Source organism: Danio aesculapii, chromosome 3, assembly GCF_903798145.1.
Source record: "Danio aesculapii chromosome 3, fDanAes4.1, whole genome shotgun sequence".
NCBI classification, from domain to species: domain Eukaryota; kingdom Metazoa; phylum Chordata; class Actinopteri; order Cypriniformes; family Danionidae; genus Danio; species Danio aesculapii.
In genome coordinates this window covers 44,161,795-44,184,034 of record NC_079437.1, presented here as the reverse complement: position 1 = coordinate 44,184,034, position 22,240 = coordinate 44,161,795, and the positions used below count along the sequence as shown (strand labels likewise).

General features: G+C 37.6%; 1 protein-coding gene across 1 annotated transcript; it reads right to left on the bottom strand.

Annotated features, from left to right (window-relative positions):
* Positions 1-32: 32 nt before the first annotated feature.
* Positions 33-21,787, bottom strand: angptl6 (angiopoietin-like 6). The gene is made up of 7 exons (XM_056454085.1): positions 21,508-21,787; positions 13,117-13,629; positions 9,786-9,923; positions 9,501-9,696; positions 3,616-3,809; positions 1,782-2,052; positions 33-228 (listed from the first exon to the last, which is right to left on the bottom strand). The coding sequence occupies exons 2-7, from the start codon at positions 13,600-13,602 to the stop codon at positions 44-46; spliced, it is 1,470 nt and encodes a 489-aa protein (XP_056310060.1). The 5' UTR covers positions 13,603-13,629; positions 21,508-21,787; the 3' UTR covers positions 33-43.
* Between the last annotated feature and the right edge of the window lie 453 nt (positions 21,788-22,240).

Genomic DNA, 22,240 nt, shown 5'->3' with positions numbered 1-22,240 from the left:
TTTTTTTAAGTACTGTGCTTTGCTGAGTTGTTTTAGGTAAATCTCATGCAGGTTTGATCATCATGGCCACTTTCTTTAGAGAGTATGATCCTCCGTGGAACTCTGCCCAGTAGACACCATCTTGATATCGACTTCTGTAATGGCCGCCTCTGTACCACACACCATTCAGGTTGGAGTGGGCACACATGTGGTACCACCAACCACCCTTCTGGTAGTGAGCACAGTTACCTATGTGGATAGAGAACATATGGCTTTTAAAACCAAAGAAAGAGACAAAATTCCCATTACAAAATGTCCTTTGATAATGCTGTGGTAGTGTGTAAGTATCACATGAGTTTACCACAAAAGTGAGCCAAGGAAAAAATAACAGTGTTACCACAGGACGTCTTGTTCTTCTTTAGTATCAGTTGAATTTACCATTAGATGTATGTGGACTTCAGTTGCTTTTTAGTATGGTAATACCAAAACATTACCGCATTACAGAAATATTATATACAGTACAATTAAATTCTGTGGTAAATATTAAAGAAATCTGAAGGTAGCACATTTTACCACAATAATATTACAGGAATATTACATACAGTACAACTAAATCCTGTGGTAAATATTAAAGAAATCTAAAGGTAGCACATTTTACCACAATAATATTACAGGAATATTACAGTACAACTAAATCCTGTGGTAAATACTTCAGAAATGTGAAGGTAATACCACATATTACATCAATAATATTGCCGAAATATTACAGTACAACTAAATCCTGTAGTAAATATTAAAGGTTCAAGACACCCTGGAGTATTATGTTTTTAAATTGTAACAGATTTGTGTGTGTTGAGCATCAGTTAAGACAACATTAGCACCTGTAAGCTTTTATTGTGGGGAAAACTGGATAATTTTGAGCTTTTGTCAGCTAATTTCATCTTCTGGGTTTAAAACAACTATTAGGGCGAGATCACAATCGGTGACATATCGCAAATCTGCTGGTAGAGTGATGACATGTCGGTTTCTCATTCATAGCGGAGTTTTCTTATCCTATGAGAAAACCCTGCTTCTTAATTATTCATGAGAGCACGTGCTTTCCGAAGGCAAGGCAGACCTGCCAAGCTGTGAAACCCAATGACTGGGTGAGACCACGCACGGCAAGGGTCAAATGTGTTTGTTTCCATGATCCACGGGTTTTGCTGCATGTTTTAGGGCCAATACAGCAAAGTTGTTTGTTTGCAGCAAGCATTTTTTTGTCAAGAGAGCTGTACGAGAATTGGAGAATGCCGGACTTTATCTTTTATCAGTCGATTATGATCAGTTTATTACCATTCAGACAAATCCCCTATATCCATGTTGCTGTGTTCGCCTATATTTAAAATCCTCCAGATTACCGGCAGGGCTAATGGTTGGAATGACAGGGCATTCTAAACTGGATTTGAACCTCGTTGTCATGGTCAACTTCTCTCTACGTCTCAAGTCGGTTAACGCACATGGCAAGCTGGTCAAACTTTTAAAAGTGGGAAAGCCGTCCATACGGAGGTAAGCGGTCAGACAAACGCGAAAAGTAATGACGTCATACCGCCCCGTAGAGTTCATTTTAAAAATGAAATGCAGCCATACGTACTTCTGGCTACATATTTCCAGAATTAACTCCAGAAATATATATAGGGCTAAGGTTTCAGAATGAACCTATGTTGCAAACAATACTACAATTACCACACTAGTTTTACGTGTTGCTTTTCTATGTTATACCATATGGCACATTTGATACAGGACATAATAAAAAGATAGATCACCTGTGTAGGCATCCTTATCACGGTCCAGAGTGGTGAACGCTTTATTATTGTGCCATGAGAGGGAGTCTCCTGCTGTGCCTTGATAGCTGCCTAACCGTAGACGATACCAGTCACTCTCTGGTTCCACCCGAAAGCTGTCATACTCTGCATAGACCTGTCGTCCTTGCCAGTCTTCCATAGCTACTTGCAGCTTGTAGGTGGCTTGAGAAGTGAGCCAGTACAGGTGCTCCAGACCCAGCCAGTATTCTCCATCCAGATTCCCAAAGCCTTGCTGTGTACAAGCAACAGTCATTTTATTAATTTGAATAAAAATTGCATCGCAGCTGGTCCTTTTTTACCTCAGGAGTGGACACTATTCTGCAGCTTGTGTGGCATAACAGCTTCAAAGTATGGCCTGCTAGGGCTAATCCCATCAGTTATGAAGGGCCATTGACTAAAACTGGATAATTAATTGCTACCAATGGGCAATAGGTAGTGATATGTGAAATTGAAATTACAGGTTAAGTAAAATGATCTAATACTTCTGGTGAGATTCTGAAATGAGCATTTGCACATTTTACTCTCCCATGAGGCAATGAAACAACGCAACTGATACTGTAGGTAACATGGCAATGATATAAGTAAAGTACATCTAGATCAGGGCTGCTCAACCCTGTACCTGGAGATCTACCTTCCTGCAGATTTCATTTGCAAACCATATCAAACACACCTGCCTGCAATCATCAAGTGCTGTTCACGACCTAATTAATTGCTTTAGGTGTGTTGATCAGGGTTGGAGCTGAACTCTGCAGGAAGGTAGATCTCCAGGTACAGGGTTGAGCACCCCTGATCTAGATTAAATGTATAGTACTGTGCATACATTGATGTGCCAAAACATTATGACCAACTTCCTAATAGGACTCTTGAAGGAGTCCTGTGGTATCTGGCACCAAGATAGCGGCAGATCTTTTAGGTACTGTGGTTTGAAAGCTGTAACTAGGCTTCTGCTGTTGAGGCCAGCAGTGGGTGCTCAACCTGTGGTCTGTGTGGGTCCTAGTGCCCCAGTATTTGGATCAGGATCTATACTGTCAGCAAGCACAGACCCTCTGATGAGATGTTAAACTGACATCCTGACTCTCTGTAGTCATTAAAAGATGTCCTTCAAAAAAAGTCCCAGGCATCCTGGCCTTTTTACTGACCTCTGTCAGTAATATCCATCGCTGTATATTTTAATTGGCTTCATCCAGGTAAACTAGGTTTGCGACAATGTTTGTATGGTGGATCCCAAAGTTCATCAGCAGAACTTTGCACAGAACAATACCTTCCCTCCACAAACTTCAACAGTGCATCCAGGTGCCATCAATTGCCTTGTCATGAATTTAAAAGAAACAGGACTCATTGGACCAGCAGAGTGTAATGCACTGTTTGTTCTGACACTTTCTCTCCAGAACTGTCATTACAATTTTGTTTGACTTATGTTACAGTCCTTCAGCCCAGAAAAGATAGTCTTCATTGCCCTTGTGTATTGACAAGCGTTAGGAAAAAGCCATTCTGTTTTAGAGATACTCAGAACATGATGCCTTGCCATAACAATCTGGCCTTTGTCAACGTCAATAAAATCTTCCTGATGTAAGAGGGCATTCACATTTCACAGGGCATATTGTAGTGGTCACAAAGTAAGAACTTGAGGCTCACAATGTTTCTTTTGGTGCTGAATAGGTTTCAAACTAGTTTCAGAGGTTGAAATTGCACTCAAAATTCAAATATCGGGGATGTTATTACAGAAACTTAATGTATTTATATGAGACAACCTCAAGTTTTTAGCATATAAATAATAGTGTTTTGCTTCTTGCACCTTGTACTGGTCCCAGGTCCTGAAGAAGTTGACGGAGCCGTCCTGTCTTCTCTGGATAACAGTCCAGCCACCCTGAGCTCTGCTCTGGTCACACCAGGCCTGCAGCAGACGGTTGGTGTTGCGTGGCCGCAGCAGGTAGATGCCACTGGTTTTCTCTCCTGATTCCAGCACATTATGACAGTCGTGCCAAGGCCCTTTGAAAGAGTAAGGTGTTAGATGGTGCCTAATAAAAATCAGTGATACCCTGGTACACAAGGTGGCACTGAGCAATCCTTCTAAGACTTGTATGTTTCAAAGAATTAGAAGACAGACACTATGGGTTCCTTTTGAAGGGTTCATCTTAATGGCCAAATTCCTTTGGGGGATTCCTCTAACGGGATTAGAGCAGAGGGATGAGCCCTCCTGAATTGAGTGTATGACACCAAACAACTTCCCTGCTCCAAGCATTACATGTCCGAAGTGTCTATCAATTGTATTTTTCAAAAATATCATTCAAGAGAGTACTTTGAAGTGGCCAGTTTCAAGCATTCCCAGCAGGTACACAACATCATACATTAATACTATGTTAGATTTCGGTCTTGACGTCAGGTGACCATAATTCAATGTCTAGCCAGTGTCTATGGACAACGTTATTTTGACGCCCAATAACGACGTCAAATCAACGTCAAGCAACGATATTTGATTGATTTTAGATTGTGTTGGAAAGTGACCAAAATCTAACGTCTGACAGATGTCATAGTGGTGACGTCCACACAACGTCAAGGTTAAACATGATTAGACATTGATATTTGGTTGATTTTAGGTTGGATGCGGGACATTGACGTCGGTCTGACGTTGGGTTCAGACGTCAACCCGATTTTCATTTTCAAACAAAATCCAACATCCCCACGACGTTGGGATACGTTGGGGTACAACGTCAATATGACATCATGTTGACGTCCTGTTCCTGCAGAGTTTCTGTTTAAATTGACACTTTAATATGGCGGCCATTCTTTTTGTCCTGTTTGGAATGCACAAAAGTGTTTATTTGGAGTATGTTTGGAGTGTTTATGTTCTAGTTAAAGACATGCACACTGTATTTGTGAACTGGCAAGTAAAAGATGGATTCTCTAAGTGCTCTGGTTTTCTTCACAATCCAAAGTGAATTGGATGAATAAATTGAACAATGTGAGTGAATGAATGAATGAATGAATGAATGAATGAATGAATGAATGAGTAAGTAGGTAGGTAGGTTGGTAGATAGGTAGGTAGGTCAATTGACCATATTGAATGAATGAGTGTGTGTGTGTTTGATTGAACAAGTGTTTCCCAGTACTAGGGATTGCACAAGTTAGTGCAATTTCAGGGTTGGTTTGTGGCAGAAAAGGCATCCACATGAGCCAGAGTAATTAGCGTATCATTCTACTGTGTGGACTCGAAAGTGAGTGAGTGAGTGAGTGAGTGGATGTTATAATTTCCCCAAGTATGACACAAACTTCCTATGTTAAACGTGTATTTGTAGGTAATATTCCTGGTGTTTCTTCATTGATTTTATTCTCTAATCAATGCTCTATGTAGTGCTGTATGTTGTGGCAAATTATTTTGTAGTCTGTACCCACAAAGCTTGTTTTCTTGGAAATACCGTCTCCATTTCCTCTCGCCTTAGCCTTTAGCCAGGATGTGACATAATTTGTATTGAAAACAGAAACATCACAATGGTTTTAATGAATTTGGTGATGTTTCGTTATATTAGTCGGGTTGTCTTGCTTTAAAAGATTTTATTTCAGATGACTTAACGAACGTCAAGATGATTCTTAATCACATCTTGATATATTTAGCTTTCTGTTTCCACCCTGCATCTGAAACTTTGAGAGAAGTAAGGCAGTGGGTAGTTCTTTCTATGTTAAGGCATTTTATTTAGATTTAGCATTTGTTTTGAGATGTGCGGCTCTATAATAAACAGGCAGTGTGGAGGAGCTGGACAGACAGTAAGGTAGGGCTGCATTTCTGTTGGTTCAGAATGAAGCAAAGGTCACCATCTGTATATTCTACGGTCATCTCTCATCCTTTACTTATCAGAGCTTACTATGGTGGAATTCACATTCCCACATACCAGCTAAAGAATTTCACCACCTTTAATCACTGGCACCTAATGCACATTTACAGCTTAATACAGCACATACACCTACAGTTCATTGAACATACACATAGACATCACCTATATACTATATAACTGCAGGTTAAATATGTTTACATATAATAACTTTTCAAAACTATCAGTTACGAGTTAATTAGTTAAAGTTATTAGTAAATACTAAAGTTATAGTAAGTAATAACATTAACTTTTCCAAATTTGATTGTAATGTAATAATGTGCACCTCCTGTAAAGCTGCTTTGGAACAATAATTATTGTGAAAAGCGCTATACAAATAAACTTGAATTGAATTTACCTAGATATAGACTATAAACTAAAAAACACATTGTCTTGTAAGATTTTAACAAGATTTTAGCTTACTTTATTAAATAAAGGCCAACTACAAACACACAAAGACCTTCTTTAAATAAGTATTAGTGTATTTCTACACTAATATATAGCTCAAAATCCTCCCTCCATTGCAAATGTCAGTATGAGTCTGCTTTAAAACTGTTTAGCAGTAGCCATAACTGGCTGTAATTGGCGTCTGTTCAGTGCCTGAGTCAACGTGTGTCCTGTAATCTCACACTCATGTCGGTGGAGGCAAAAGCATTGCAGTGTAATTCCAGGGTTGTGTCACTAGAAGCTTTTCTAAAGGTTGTGATTAGCTTGCTTTTGTTATGTGAATGTGTGTGTGTGTGCTGGGTACCAATACACCTCTTTTAACCTGACAGTCAGTATGAAGACTAATGAGGGTCACAGCCCCTGATAAGACACTGTTTGGAATTTTCCGAGATAAAGTTCACTGGTCGCTGACACCCAGGCTTCTGAACTCCTACATGGGAAACTCTGATGTGACCCATATCTGGAATTCTCACACTTTCTGCATCACTATTACTATTGCTGATGCTTTTAGGTTTTATACACTTGTTTTTATTTTAGCCAGCAGACATCAATAATACTTCAATGTTGTGGAGTGTTGAGGCAAGCTGTGCTATCACTTTGCAAAGCTTTGTTTAAAGATTTTCACATGGTGCAAGCATAATAAGATGTGGGACAAACATGTAACTGAAGAATCCCATTCATGAAGCTCTTTTGACTAAAGTTTACACTGAGAATTCTAATGATGCTTATATTAGCATTGATGCTAACACACGATATTGTTCTGTTTATAATAAGGATGTGTTGTAGTTTTGTCATCCACTGCTTTAAAGCCTCAAGATATTTATTATCAGATGGGTTCTCATCATTCATTCATTTTTCTTCAGCCTAGTCCCTTTATTAATCAGGGGTCGCCACAGCGGAAGTAACTGCCAACTTATCCAGCATATGTTTTACACAGCGTATGCCCTTCCAGCTGCAATCCAATGCTGGGAAACACCCATACACACAAAATAACACATACACTATGGCCAATTTAGTTTATTCAATTCACCTATTCCACATGACTTCAGAATGTGGGGGAATCCCACGTAAACACATGCAACATGCAAACTTCACAACTTTACACAACTGGCCCAGTCGGGATTCAAACTAGCAACCTTCTTGCTGTCAGGCGACAGTGTTAACCACTGAGCCATGGTGTCGCCCTAAGATGGGTTCTGATTTACTTGCGCATTAGCTAGAAAAAAAATCATTCTGAAGCACTTTTACATGACCATGATGTACATAACATGGAAATATGCATGGAGGTTATAATGGTATCATTTTCAAAAATGTGCACTATTTTCAACAGTTTGCATTGTTAGGCCTCCAAAATCTTTACTTGTAAATGGCCTCTTAACTTAATTCCAATGAATATTGTTCCTCTGTCCTAATTTATTTCTTGATTGCTAATATATAGATTTCATGATTATTTTTTTCAAAAATAAATTGTTGTTATTACTGTTATAAACCGTACTAAAAGGACAGTTCACCCAAAAATGAACATTTACTCGCTTTTTACTCATCCTCAGGTGCTTCTAAATCTTTATTAATTAATTTTTTCTGTTGAATGAATTAAAAAGAGGATATTTTGAAGAATATTATAAACTGGTAGCCATTGACAAGTACTGTAAGCCAATGGTATGCAGTTTCCAACATTCTTCAGAAAATCCTCTTTATTATTCATCAGAAAAAATAAACTCAAATAGGTTTAGGACAAGCTATAAGTAAGAGTCAACAATGGCAGAATGTTCATCTTTTTACCATGCCTTAAATCAATCATTTATCTTTCATATTGTAACATATTTAGTGAAATGGGGCTATATTTTGTCAAATTGGGAACTGATTGGATGCTATTTGCTGTGATGTCATTTCGTTCATTTCTCAACCAGTAGATGGAGACTATATCTAGTGTTCTCTGGCTCATTGATTGCATTCGACCCACAGCCTCTCCACAAAACCAATTCGATGAATGCATTTTCAACTACCACTACACTAGCTGGCAAAAGTCTTGTCATCGATCCCAGTTGTAAGAACAACAAATAATAACTTGACTTCTAGTTGATCATTTGGAAAAGTGGCAGAAGTTGAATCATCTGTTGAACTGCCTCCACATCAAAGTTCCTGAAAGCAAAGAAGGTCAAGGTGCTCCAGGACTGGCCAGCCCAGTCACCAAACATGAACATTATAGAGCATGTCTGGGGTAAGATGAAGGAGGGGGCGTTGAAGATGAATTTAAACAATCTTGATGAACTCTGGGAGTCCTGCAAGAACACTTTCTTTGCCATTCCAGATGACTTTATTAATAAGTTATTTGAGTCATTGCAGAGATGTATGGATGCAGTCCTCCAAGCTCATGGGAGTCAGACACAATATTCAAGCTGCGGTCACACTGGGCTTTTCCTCCCATAGACTTCCATTCATACACACGCGAATGCGTCAGACCGGAAACGCAAGGTTATGCGTCAAGTTTCGCATGTTGCTGCAGTGCAAAGTTCAAGCTTGGTGAACTGTAACCTGCGAAATCGCATCACTTGACTGCGTGAGACCAATCGAGGATCAAAACAGGACCTCTCTGGATAGAAATTTAAAACATGGAGCAATCGCTCGCTTAATCATCTTGTTTATTCCCGCCCCTTTTCACAGCGCCATACAACAGAATTTCGCACACACGAAGCCCAGTGTGACCGCAGCTTGATTCTTTTTTCACTGCACCATGACTTTATATTCTATACTGTACATTATTTCTGTTAGGACAAGACTTTTGTCTAAGCAAAGTCAGACCTTACTGTCCTAATTAACTAACTAAAAATCAAGACATGATCATATTTTATTTTGATAAAATAAGTGTAATCTATATCAGGGGTGCTTAACCCTGTTCCTGGAGATTGACCTTCTTGCAGCTCCAACCCTGATCAAACACACCTGAGCCAATTAATTAGGACCTAAACAGCACTTATAATTACAGGCAGGTGTGTTTGATATGGGTTGCAACCGAAATCAGCAGGAAGGTCGATTTCCAGGAACAGGGTTGGTCACCCCTGATCTAGAGGCGTTTGCCTTTCATATAAGCCAAATCTGATACCAAATGATCAACTAGAAGTCAAGTTATTATTTGTTGTTCCTACAACTTACATAGTCGACAAGACTTTTATCAGGTAGTGTAGATGTACTTGAATGTGGACAGTTTAAAACATTTAGACCCCATTTATAGCCTGTAAACACTATTTAGTAATCAGATTAACCAAAATCCATACACCACCCATGTTTTAGTATCCTTAACAAGATAAAAGCACTTAAACACTTTAACAGCTACATATACACCCTGCCTTCAGGGATGTTTTGCTACCTGGAGATTTAGTGCTGGGAAAACTGATGAAGGGTGTCTCAGTTGGTGGACCGGGAGAATCATCAAAGGTCTCCAGCGGTTCTTGAGGAGCGTGTGCCTGATGAAAAGGAGCACTTTGGTCTCTTTGGACATCTTTAGGCTCTGTGTTTATATTCACCAACACGCTCGACTGTTGAATCGGAAGTGATGTCGCTTCCTGTTAAAAAATTCATAAGAAATCTCACTTGGTTTGTGGGGGATGCACCTGCATGCTTGAGTAAAACTGAAAGCTCAGATGGATCTTACCTGCAGCTCTTTAGTGGGAGTCTTGAGCTGGCACTGTTTCTCCAGAAGGGTGATTATCTGGCTCTGGTTGTTCACTAGAGAAGCGAGTGTGTCATACTTTTTTTCCAGGTCTCTGTAATTGCTGGACGCCTGAAGCAGCTGGACATCATCACACAAGAGCAACAAGAGATCAAAATTTGTAAAAAAGCACAAATAAATTCATATAAGTGGTCCAAATATAAAGTAGCTATCCATAAAATAAATGTATTTAGTGCTTACCTTATGAAAAAAAAGTGCATGTATTTACACAGAGTATGCAATTTTAGTCTATTCAAATATTGTTTTTAAGTAGAACTTCTTTTATAAAACACTTAAAAGTAAAATTATATTCATTTACACTTAAAATGTTCACATTTTGGTGTCAAAATTAAACATTTTATTTTGAAGTACTTTACTTCATGCTACCAGAAATACCCTTTTAATTTAAAGTTCTTGTGTATTTCTATATTAATTTTAAATGCTGTTTAATATGCAGTTTTGTATTTAAAGTCATTTTAAATGTACTAAATAACTTTCCTGCACATGTGTGCATACAAATATCTTCAATAAACAACATTCAAGTTTCAAGAGAAATTAGATGTTACATTAAAACATCTAAATTTGCCATATATGCTTGTCAGTGCATACTAATTTAATGTAATAGGCACAATATTTTAATTTATTCCAATTAACATACTAACTAATAATAAACAGTTGAAGTCAGAATTATTAGCCCCTGAATTATTTGCCCCCCTGTTTATTTTTTCCTCCAATTTCTGTTTAACGGAGAGAAGATTTCTTCAACACATTTCTAAACATAATAGTTTTATTAACTCATTTCTAATAACTGATTTATTTGATCTTTGCCATGATGACAGTAAATAATATTTGACTAGATATTTTTCAAGACACTTCTATACAGCTAAAAGTGACATTTAAAGGTATAACTAGGCTAATAAGGTTAACTAGGCAGGTTATGGCAATTAGGCAAGTTTTTGTATAATGATGGTTTGTTCTGTAAACTATCAAAAAATATATAGCTTAAAGGGGCTAATAGTTTTGACCTTAAAATGGTTTTTAAAAAATGTAAAACTGCTTTTATTCTAGCCAAAATAAAACAAAGAAGACTTTCTCCAGAAGAAAAAATATTATCAGACATACTGTGAAAAATTTCTTGCTCTGTTAAACATCATTTGGGAGATATTTAAAAAAGAAAAAAAAAAGTTCAAAGGGGGGCTACTAATTCTGACTTTAACTGTATAACTACACTGTAAAACTTGATCAAGTAAAATGAGTGTAGTTAACTCAAAATTTACTAAAAGTTAATTCTACTCATTTAAAAAAAAAGTTAAATAAATACCTCATTACATCAACTTAAATGGAGTAAGTTCACAGTACTCGTATGGATTCGTTTCTTAACTCATATGGTTTGTAGCAATCGGTTTTGTTAAACGGTTTGATTTGCCTTAACTTATTGGGTTTTACGGTGTAAAAATTATAAAAATAGTAATAATAATGCATTTTTATATTGCACTTTTCAGACCCTACAAAGCATACAATGGATAATAATTTTAAAATTAATTAGATAAGACAATTTCTTATAAATACTTCATCTATCTGGAATATTCTCCCCATTTCATTTTCTCTCATATGGGTGGTTTAGAATTTATTTTAATGTGTATTTATAAAATTGAAAATTCCTAATCAAACTCTCTAAATTTCACCAACAAGTGCTTATGACATGGAGGCTTATTTATTAACCCAACTTCTCCCCACATAGTTTTCTTATTTGGAATAATGTCAATATCTTGTATAGAAATAAGTCACTATTCTTTCACAATTGGTTTAACAACGGACTAGTATTAGTTAATCCATTCTTTGATAATGAAGGAACATTATTTACATTTACAGAATTTATCCAAAGATACAAAATTCCTATTTCATTACAGGATTATATTTATATATATATATATATTGACTCTTAAACGGAATGGGAGATGAGACTCTGATTGGTTTTTTCTCAAAACACACATATAACTCATTAAGAGAATAAGCTCAACCCTTTGAGACCACGCGCCACGACGCAAAGCGGATTTTTTCATCCTTATATTAGCAAAAGTAGATTCTGACATGCCCTTAATGCGTTTGTGCCCTGCGCTTTGTACTTTGCGCATGGATCATCAAAATAGAGCCCTAGGTATGCAAAGGTTAATTAAATTCCTAGAGTGCAAATTTCGACATGTTTTTTGATTGTTAAGAAGTGACTGTAAATATAGTGGAGTTTTCTCAATTAAATTTTTGTAAATAAACAGAAACCAATGAATTTGTCGACATGGTTGAAGAGAAGGCCAATTCAATAAAGAATACAGTTAACAGTGATGAGTATTAAATGGCGCACCAGTAACAAAACAAATTGCTGCATGTGTAACCCTGCCGGTCCTACATCACCCAACCCGTTCCAAGCTGGAATCAAACCGGAGACCTTCCGCATAGGAGTCGGTTGCTCTATCAAGGAGGCTAAAGACCATGGCCTCTAGCAACAGTCACTAGAGCACCTTCAGAGGTCAGAGGAGTGAGGTTTACCTCCACAGCACTTGCAAGCTGGCCTCTGTTACACATGGTAAATAATATCCAGTTTGTGAAGGAGAGTTTTTGAAACTTATCTGTAAATTAAATCCCCATAATCCAAAATCGGTAGTACTGTTAATTTGACCAAATGCTGCTTTGAAGAGTGCGTAAAAGAAGACCATTGACTTTCATCGTAGGAAAAGCAAATACTATGGAAGTCAAAGATCACAGTTTTCAGCATCATCTTCAAAATATCATCCTTTGTGTTCAACAGAAGAAAGAAACTCAAAACTAAAAGTTTGAAACAAGTAAAGGGTGATAAAAATGATGAACTATCACTTTTTCTGTGAACTATCATTTTAATTTAGAAACTTAAGGAAAATCCCAGAAAGCAGAAGATTCAGTCGATTCAAATGTTATCACTCGGCTAGTGGTTATCAGCTGATAGATATGGGCCAGTAGGGGCCTTCTGCGCCATACTGGTAGGCTCAAAAGACTGTTATCATACATCCACATGGTTAATCAGCTATAAATCACATACTAGAAGCTAACGAGAATTATTTATATCATTTATTAAATTTCCCATTAATTGTATTTCACTAACTTCTACCCCTACTCCAACCCTAAACCCAAGCCTCACAGTAATGTAAAAACTTATCTGAGTCTTCTCTATTAGTATAGCCTAATTAACCATGTGGATGGATGACAACAGCATTCTGAGCCTACTAGTACGCTCTAACTCTACCTGTGATGTAGCATTAAGCAGCAACCCCTCGAGCCGCCGTTGCTCCTCCGCCTGCTCCTTCTTCTGGATGATCTCGCTGAGTAGTTGGGCGTAGAGCTGTGCGATGCGGGCATTCATATTGACGCTCTCCCTCCGCAGAATCCTCATCTCACTGGCCAGAGTACCTTCCTCCTCCAGACGCCCGCGCATCTGATCCAGCTGATCTTGCTGCCGCTCCAGCAGTGCACGCAGAGACGCCACCTCAGAGCGGTTTACCCGCGCCGTCTCGGTGCTCACGCAAAGAGCCCCTGTTAGCTTTTGCTGAGGCACGATGAAGGTGTAGGAACAGCGGTTAGTTTTAGACTCTGAAGCTCTAGATGGTCTTTTCTGGTTAGCATCATCACCCTTCGAGGAGCCTGAACTGACGGATTCCTTGCGTCCATCTACACAAAACAACCCAGGACAAAATAGCAGGAGAAGCAAGGCAGAAGATGCTGGCATCTCCATAGATCCAATTAACTGTCAGATAGAAGCCTGAAAAAACAATAATAATAAATGTTAGCTATTTATATCCCAGCATACATGCTTTTGCAGTGCCCATGCTGGCTTTTAGTTTACACTCGAGGCTATGATCAGCTCACATCAAATCTAAACAGGCCCAGTGTGGGCTAGCCCAGGTATGACCCACAGCTGTGGGCTTTGTGTAAGTAGCCCACACTATCAGATAGCCCACTTTAATTCTATGAAGGTCTGTTGTGGGTTAGCCTATTAATGCCCAGGTCAGACTGTGAGCGCAGGGCCCTAGAGATTGATTAATGGCTAAACGTTGGCCCATTAGTGTTGTCTTGCGTAGGCAGCCCTCATCTAGCCCCCTCACAATAGGCCCACACTAGCACTGAATGGGCAGCACACCTTGAAGTCTGAAAATGGTTTAAAATAGTCCCTCCCCTGATTTGTGCACATGAAACTCTTGAGTGAGTATGAGTGACACTGTCACACGAGAGACATGTTTTACCATGCTGTCAGTCCATTTAATTTCTTTTTAGTGTGTGTATAGATGCATCCGAAATCACCTACTAGTAGGTACAACATTTGAATTTACCACTTGACCATTAGAAAAGTATGTTTTATATACAATAGTATGGATGTGAGTAGTATGAATTGAACTCGGACGCACTACATCCGCCATTTTATCATTAGCATGTGACCTACCTGTGTCATTTGCATCGCTTTACTCCCATTCACAAATTCTCTCTTGTTGCATAATGGGATAGCGTAGCATCCATCAGATGCGCACTTCAGAATCTCTCCGGAAGTAATAGGTCATCCGAATACTTCTCTCATCATGTTTTTTGAATACTATGAATTCAGACAAATTACTCAGCTCACATACTTCTTTTTGTGTACTATATACTATGGAAGTATGTGATTTCGGACACGACATATTTCTTTAAGAACATTTTGGAGAAAGACCAGTCACCTGAAAGGAAGCAGAAAACAATATACAGAGAGCTGCATCTAAGTCGCTTTAAGGCAAGTCATTTCACTCGGCGGCCATCTTTAAAATGCTAGCATGTTCGGGCATTCTGTTTGAATGGGTAAACATCAAATTCTTCAAAACTGCTTGCCAAGCTCACGAATGAATTTCATATTAGGGAACACCAATAAAATTTGTCTGAATTCATAGTATTCAAAAAACATGATGAGAGAAGTATCCGGATGACCTATTACTTCCGGTGAGATTCTGAAGTGCGCATCTGATGGATGCTACGCTATTCCATTATGCAACAAGAGAGAATTTGTGAATAAGAGTAAAGCGATGCAAATGACACAGGTAGGTCACATGCTAATGATAAAATGGAGGATGTAATGCGTCCGAGCTAAATTCATACTACTCACATCCATACTATACTGCCAACCCGACTCTTCACCATAACTTTTCAATCCAGATGGATGGAGCAACCATCACTGCATCCAAAATGGTAAAAAGCCTTGGAGTAACGATTGATGACCAACTGAACTTCTCTGACCACATTTCTAGAACTGCTCGATCTTGCAGATTCGCACTCTATAACATCAGAAAGGTCCGACCCTTCCTATCTGAACATACAGCTCAACTCATTGTTCAAGCTCTTGTTCTCTCCAAACTGGACTATTGCAACTCTCTGCTAGCCGGGCTACCAGCTAGTTCTATCAAACCTCTTCAGCTGCTTCAGAACGCAGCAGCACGAGTGGTCTTTGATGAACCCAAAAGAGCACATGTCACTCCGCTACTCACCCGTTTGCACTGGCTGCCAGTTGCTGCCCGCATCAAATTCAAAGCTCTGATGTTTGCTTACAAAGCGACCTCTGGCTTTGCTCCTTCGTATCTGCTCTCACTTCTGCAGATATATGTGCCCTCCAGAAACTTGCGTTCTGTGAATGAACGTCGCCTCGTTGTTCCATCCCGAAGAGGGAAGAAATCACTTTCCCGAACTCTCACATTATATAAATATATAAATATATATATATTTTTACTAATGCATAGCTTCTTAGACTTTACACACCTGAAACTTGTCTGTAGCACTTGTTCACTGCTGCTCTTATAGTTGTGTAAATTGCTTCCTTGTTCTCATTTGTAGGTCGCTTTGGATAAAAGCGTCTGCTAAATGACTAAATGTAAATGTAAATGTAAATGTAAAATTAAGCAACAACTGTCTCTTTAGTTTAGTTTCTAAACATCCAAATTACACAAAATCTGCAGAAAGTCATATCTGGTCTGAGCTCCTCCCTCGGAGTATCGTCAGTCTAAAGCGTTTTATGATCGGCTTCTGTACTAGAAGGGGGGCTTTATTCGCCATTTAGCGATCAATGATTGGCTCCTGTACTAGTAGGTGGGGCTTTATTCACCATATTGACCGTTACACATTTCCCCATTTAAAAAGATACAAGTGACATGTCTTGTGTATTCTATGGTCTTTGACTGCATGGCCAACACAAGATGGCTACTAACAGCTTTCACCCTTTCCAGAATACACTTGCAGCCTAGTGTATGATCACTGTTTTTGATTGTATACATTGGTGGACAATCATTTAGGGACTTTTACAGCACACCTTGATTTTTGGGCTGTTTTAGTGTAAGACGCATTGAACTGGGATATTTCAACTTTCAACAGACTAAGTCTCTTGTTTTATTGTGCCGTTTGTGAAAACATCTGTCCTACTACCTTTCTTTTAACACTTCTAAACCTCTCACACTACTAAAATTGGACCGGTTTAATCTTTGTTATTCATAGCTTCATTTAATTAATACTGAATCAAAAGCCAAAATGTGGAAACTTCAGTGCTGAATTTTCATCAGCTTTGCACCCTCACATAATGTTTTCTCAATTATAGAAAGAGATTCAAAAACCCAGATGCATTGATGAAGTTGATGAGATAATTAAGTGATTAATTAAGCGTTCTTGAGAATTGATGATAAAAACCTGCTGTTAAGAGGAAGAATCACAGTGTGGGGATATTGAGGCTGATGTGGTTTGTTGAGGGACTGTCATGCAGGGGCCAATGTTTCAGGTCACACATGTAGTACAGCAGTAGTAGTATATGCAGCCCATTACAACCTGAGACAAGATATAAGTGAAGAAAGTCATATTTACTTGGAGTTTTGTACAATTACAGTTGAATCATTGAAGACACATGGAATGTTTTGACAATGTTTTTGTCTTTTATGGACTTTGAACATCTCAGGACCATTGCTGTCTTTGGAGGATGAGGGAGTTCTCAAAAAATCTAAAATATCTTAATTTGTGTTCTGAAGATGAATGGTCTCGGGGGATTGGAACAACATGAGGATAAGTAATTAACAACAGAATTGTCTATTTTGGGTAAACTAATCCTTTAACTAGGCTTGTAGCTAAATTTTGAAGCTAAATCTCCAGCATCATCTTTAGTAATTATGTTGCTGCTTCAAAGGTGGCATGAATGCAGCAATTCCAATTATATTATTTAAAACCGCCATGAAATTAATGTTAAAATTGACAATTGGACAAATTCAGAGCAGAAAAAAGGGGATTTCCATGTGATCAGAAGTGAAGAAAGTCGTTCCACTGTTGAGGGAAGGTTATGAAATTTGATTATAAGGTTTATGTTTAATAAGGTTCATTCAATAATTTACTTTCTTTTCGGCTCAGTCCCTTTATTAATCAGGGATCATCACAACGGAATGGACAGCCAACTGACCCAACCGAGGCTCGAACCAGCGACCTTCTTGCTCTGAGGTGACAACGATACGCACTGTGCCATCGTGCTGCTGTTTAATAATTTTATGACTGCCAATTAATTTTTATAAAATAATTAAGTGCACAGATACATCGTTTATAACAAGAACTATCATATACATATTTAAAATTAAAAGAAAAATTACTGATTTCATGGCAACTAAAATCAGGGCATGGAAGTTGCTGTAGACCAGGGGTTTCCAAACTCGGCCCAGGGCCGGTGTCCTACATAGTTTAGTTCCAACTTCCTTCAACACAAGCTGCCTGGAAGTTTCTAGTATACCCAAGGTGCTACCCAATTCGCATACTATCCATCCTGAATAGTATTTGAAAATAGAAATAGTAAGTCCCAAATAGTATGTTAAAAATAGTGTGTCAAAGATTCCTGAATGGTTTACTATTTCCGGTAAAAATTTTAAGTGTAGAGGCGTCCATACTCTAACCGCTAATATTGCCCACAGTACAGTGCTCGCTGGACATGAATTTGATTAGAACTACAAACGTGGGTGAAAAGTGTAAATAAACTACAAACATGGTGGACGTGTGAGACCAACCGTCAAATAGAGAGGCTTCGGTATTTGTATGATCTTTAATTAATATTTAGCCCACTGGAAAATATTTCAATTGCGTTTTCTGTGTTATATTTCATCTGCAACAACAACACTGAACTTAAAGACGTGTTTGGACATTAACATCTGAATGCAAAATTATCCAAACACCTGGAGATTTCACTGCATAAAAGACTCGTGAATGGGAGATCAACCTGCTTCTGCCTCTCCAAAAAGGTAGGAAATTAAACATGACAGAAATGTGGATGATGTGTGGATGATTGACAGGGCTCATAACTAAGCAACACAGTGATCTGTTAACACGGAACTAATATGTCCCAAAGCTTGCGTACTGTCATACCTAAAGTATATATTTTTCCTTCACAAAAAAACTGCATTCTTTGAAGGCGTAGTATAAGTATGCGAATTGGGGCATAGCACCAAAAAGAGATGGGTTGCGTCCGAAGCCGCATACTACTCAGTAGGTACTGCATTTGAATTTAAACATACTACACGGCTGTTAGAAAAGTACGTTCTATACAGTATGAATTTAAGAAGTATGAATGGAATTCGGACGTACTACATCTGCCATTTTGTCATGGTCACGTGACATATCTGCGTCAGTTGCGTCGCTTAACTCCCATTCATGAATTCTCTCGTGGGGCATCATGGGATAGCGCAGCATGCATGGTATGTGCACTTCAGAATCTCGCTGGAAGTAGTAAGTCATCCGGGTACTTCTCGTATACTGATTTTCGAATTCTATGAATTCGGACTACTCGGCTCACATACTCATTTTAGCATACTAAAATACGTGTTGGAACCAAACTTTGCAGGGCCCTTCAGGACCAAATTTGAACACCCCAGTAGACTTTTATTTCAGTTTTATCATGTATTTCCAACTAAAACGCAATACAGAGTATGGGATGGGGTTTTATTTTATGATCTTGCTTTCTTTCACTGCCTCCAAACTACTAGGGAGGGGCGTGGCTAACCATATTTCACCCAACCTTTCAAACTGACAGCGATACTGCTGTTCTAGAGAGGAAACAAATGGTTAGAGTTTGATTGAAGATTACAAAAACAAAAAGTTTTTTTTCAGTACTTGAGCAGATTAATTGTTCACCCTAAGACTAACGATGTGCACTAGCAAAATAAACATTGTAAATTTAAGTTTCATGTGGACTTTCATACTACAGATGGTGTAGATCATATCAGGCATGAAGTTACATAAACTGATGCAGGCATTACATCACAATGAATTTCAATCAGGCACTAAACAGCTTTTATTTACCCTCCACTTGTTCCAGATTGGTTTCTTTCTTCTGTTCACAAAAGAAGATATTTTGAAGAATGTTGTAAACCAGTATTTTATTCAAACATTCTTCAAATTATCTTTGTTTGTGTTTAATAGAAAAAAGATACCCATAAAGATTTAAAACAAGTTTGTAAATTATTTTTTGGTGAACTGTCCATTAAACTCATCTGTGAAAAATTGCCTTATAGTTGTATCAGGTGAAAATGTTTATCAGATGTTCATTTCCAATGATCTGAAACATCAGTGTAACTGTTTTAACACTGCAACCACACACACAGTCAGTCGTGAGCGGAACTGAAGAGGCCTGGAGTTTTTGATGTATGCCAGATGTTTCTGACTATGGGGGGTGAGAACAGTTTTGCCTTTTTTTGGGGTAATTAGCAAGTCAACAGAAGCAGAGCCTGAGTCAACCACAACGTTTCATCTGATCGTCAAAATCAATTTCTAAAGTCAATACTGGATGAAAATGACAGCTTTGGCACACATCATAAATGTCGTAAGCAATTAACAGTCTAAACAAGGACAACTACTGTTTAACAAAGCTCGGATAAGACCTAGATGTCTATGGAAATGGAGGGCAGAAGTAGCATCAGAATCAATATAAAACTCATCAATATAAAAAAGAATCAATATAAAAAAGAAAATTCTCAGTTTCTGTGGATATGTGATTTATGTGTTTGAGTAAAACTTAATTTTTGTTTTGTTATTAAACTACTGAGGACATCTCTTCAGAATTAAGTAACAATTTACATAAAGTAAAACACTTTAGCATTTCTTTGCATAAAACAATGAGGGGGGGGGGGCAATTTAACTGGTTTATGTTCAATCCGCTTAAATTTGTAAAAATCATGAAGTTAACTTAATCGATTTGTGTTTGGACAATATGAAGGAAATGTGTGGAACCCAGTGTTTTTACAGTGCAAAACCAAAATACACTGTAAAAATGGGTTCCACAAATTATTTGGGTTGGGACAACATGAAGGAATTAATTCAACTTATTTGTTTTTACAAATATACATAGATTCAACATAAAACAATTAAGTTGTCCCAAAAAACTCCAAAATTGTGTTGTTTCAACTGTTAAATTATTAAATAAGTAGTCTGAACAAACAGCAAACATCATTTTTGTTAAAAAATCAGAATAATCCTGATTTCCACTCACAACAAATTAAAGCATCTGTTATTCTGACCAGTTGTCATTTTCTGAAAGTTCATTTATTCATTTTCTTTTCGGCTTAGTCCCTTTATTAATCTAGGGTCATCACAGCAGAATGAACTGCTCATTTTCTAAAAAATAAAGGTTCTAAATACTAATATTTTAATTGGAAATTTGGAATAAATATATTTATACCTTTAAAGGATAAAACAATTATTATATTTTCTGAAACCCATAACTAATCATTTCTAGTAAATCCAGAGAAACTGATAATAAGAAACTGTAAAAAAAAATTTATGATCAGTTATTCATGAGTCATGACAACATAGGTTTTTAGCAAATTGTAACTTGTAACTTATTAAATTAAGTTAATCTTGTTCCAACTTAATTTTATAAGTTATGCAAGCTGTTTTAAATAAGTTTAATATATAATATAAGTTCAAACGACTCATAAGGTTAATTTGATTCAGCTTAAAAAATTAAGGCAACCAGTATTTTTTACAGTGCGGCTATAAATAGAATATTTTTAAAATATAAGATTTTTAGAAGATGAGATTCTTACGTGAAAGGAGACACAACTTTTGTACGCAAATACTTTGCTTTTGTGAAAAGAAAAACCTACACTGTAAAACCCAACAGTCAACTTTATCAAATGAAATAAGTGTAGTTAACTCAAAATGTACTGAAAGTTAATTCTACTCATTTGAAAAGAGTTTTTAGCTCAGTGTTAAAAATAATGAGTTAATTAAATACCTCATTACTTCAACTTTTAATGGAGTAAGTTCACAGTACTCATATAGATTAGTTTTTTGACTCAAATAGCTTGTAGCAATCGGTTTCCTCAAATGGTTTGAGTTGCCTTAACTTGGGTTTTACCTTAAATTGTGTTTTACAGCACTCAGTTGGTTTGAGTTCTCTTCATTTATTGGGTTTTACTGTGCTCAAATTGCTTCGTTTACTCAAACGAAATAAGTTTACAGTACTCATTAGGATTAGTTTTTGAACTTAAATGGTTTGTTGCAATCGATTTCCTCAAACGATTTGAGTTACCTTAACTTATTGGGTTTTACAGTGTATAAAAAAAACTATTTTGAACAAAACATAAGTAAAATATGAATAAATATTTGTTCTTACCTGCTCAGTTATATCACGGGATGATCTTCTGTTTTTGGTTTTTGATCCAAGCTTTTAGAGCAAATGGTCTAATCTGTGGCCTTTATATCTAAAACACCACAATATCCATGTAACCAAAAGTATCAATAAGATGGCTTTAATAACTGAGCACAACTTCAGTGGTGGACGCTTGGTTGGAGCTCCAGCTGCTCTTCAGTGGAGATGTTCAAAGGCAGACTCCCAGACTGACAGTAAACTTTTAAAGCAGGAAGATCAGCTCCTGTCAGAGGATCTGTAAACAAAGAAGTGTGTCATTACAAACCATCCTAATGAGCGCAGCCCCTTCTATCAACTGGTCTGCTTCCCCGACCACCCTCTCTTTCACTCCCTGCCAAAACACCAATATACAGAGATATACTGGAAATGTAACGCATTGTATAACACGTCTTTATTAAGTTTTACAAGGTTTTACGATAAATCAAACCCTCATAACCCAAAACCCGAAATAATAATACATTTCTTTGCGTTCAAGGGTATTGTAATCTTCATTTTGTAATGATGGGAACTTTCTTTGTGTTTTAATATTGATTTATTAACATTTTACATATACAAGGGGCGACACTGTGCGGTGCAGCGTTTTCGCCTCACAGCAAGAAGGTCACTGGTTCGAGCCTCGGCTGGGTCAGTTGGCATTTCTGTGTGGAGTTTGCATGTTCTCCCCATGTTTGCATGGGTTTCCTCCGGGTGCTCCGGT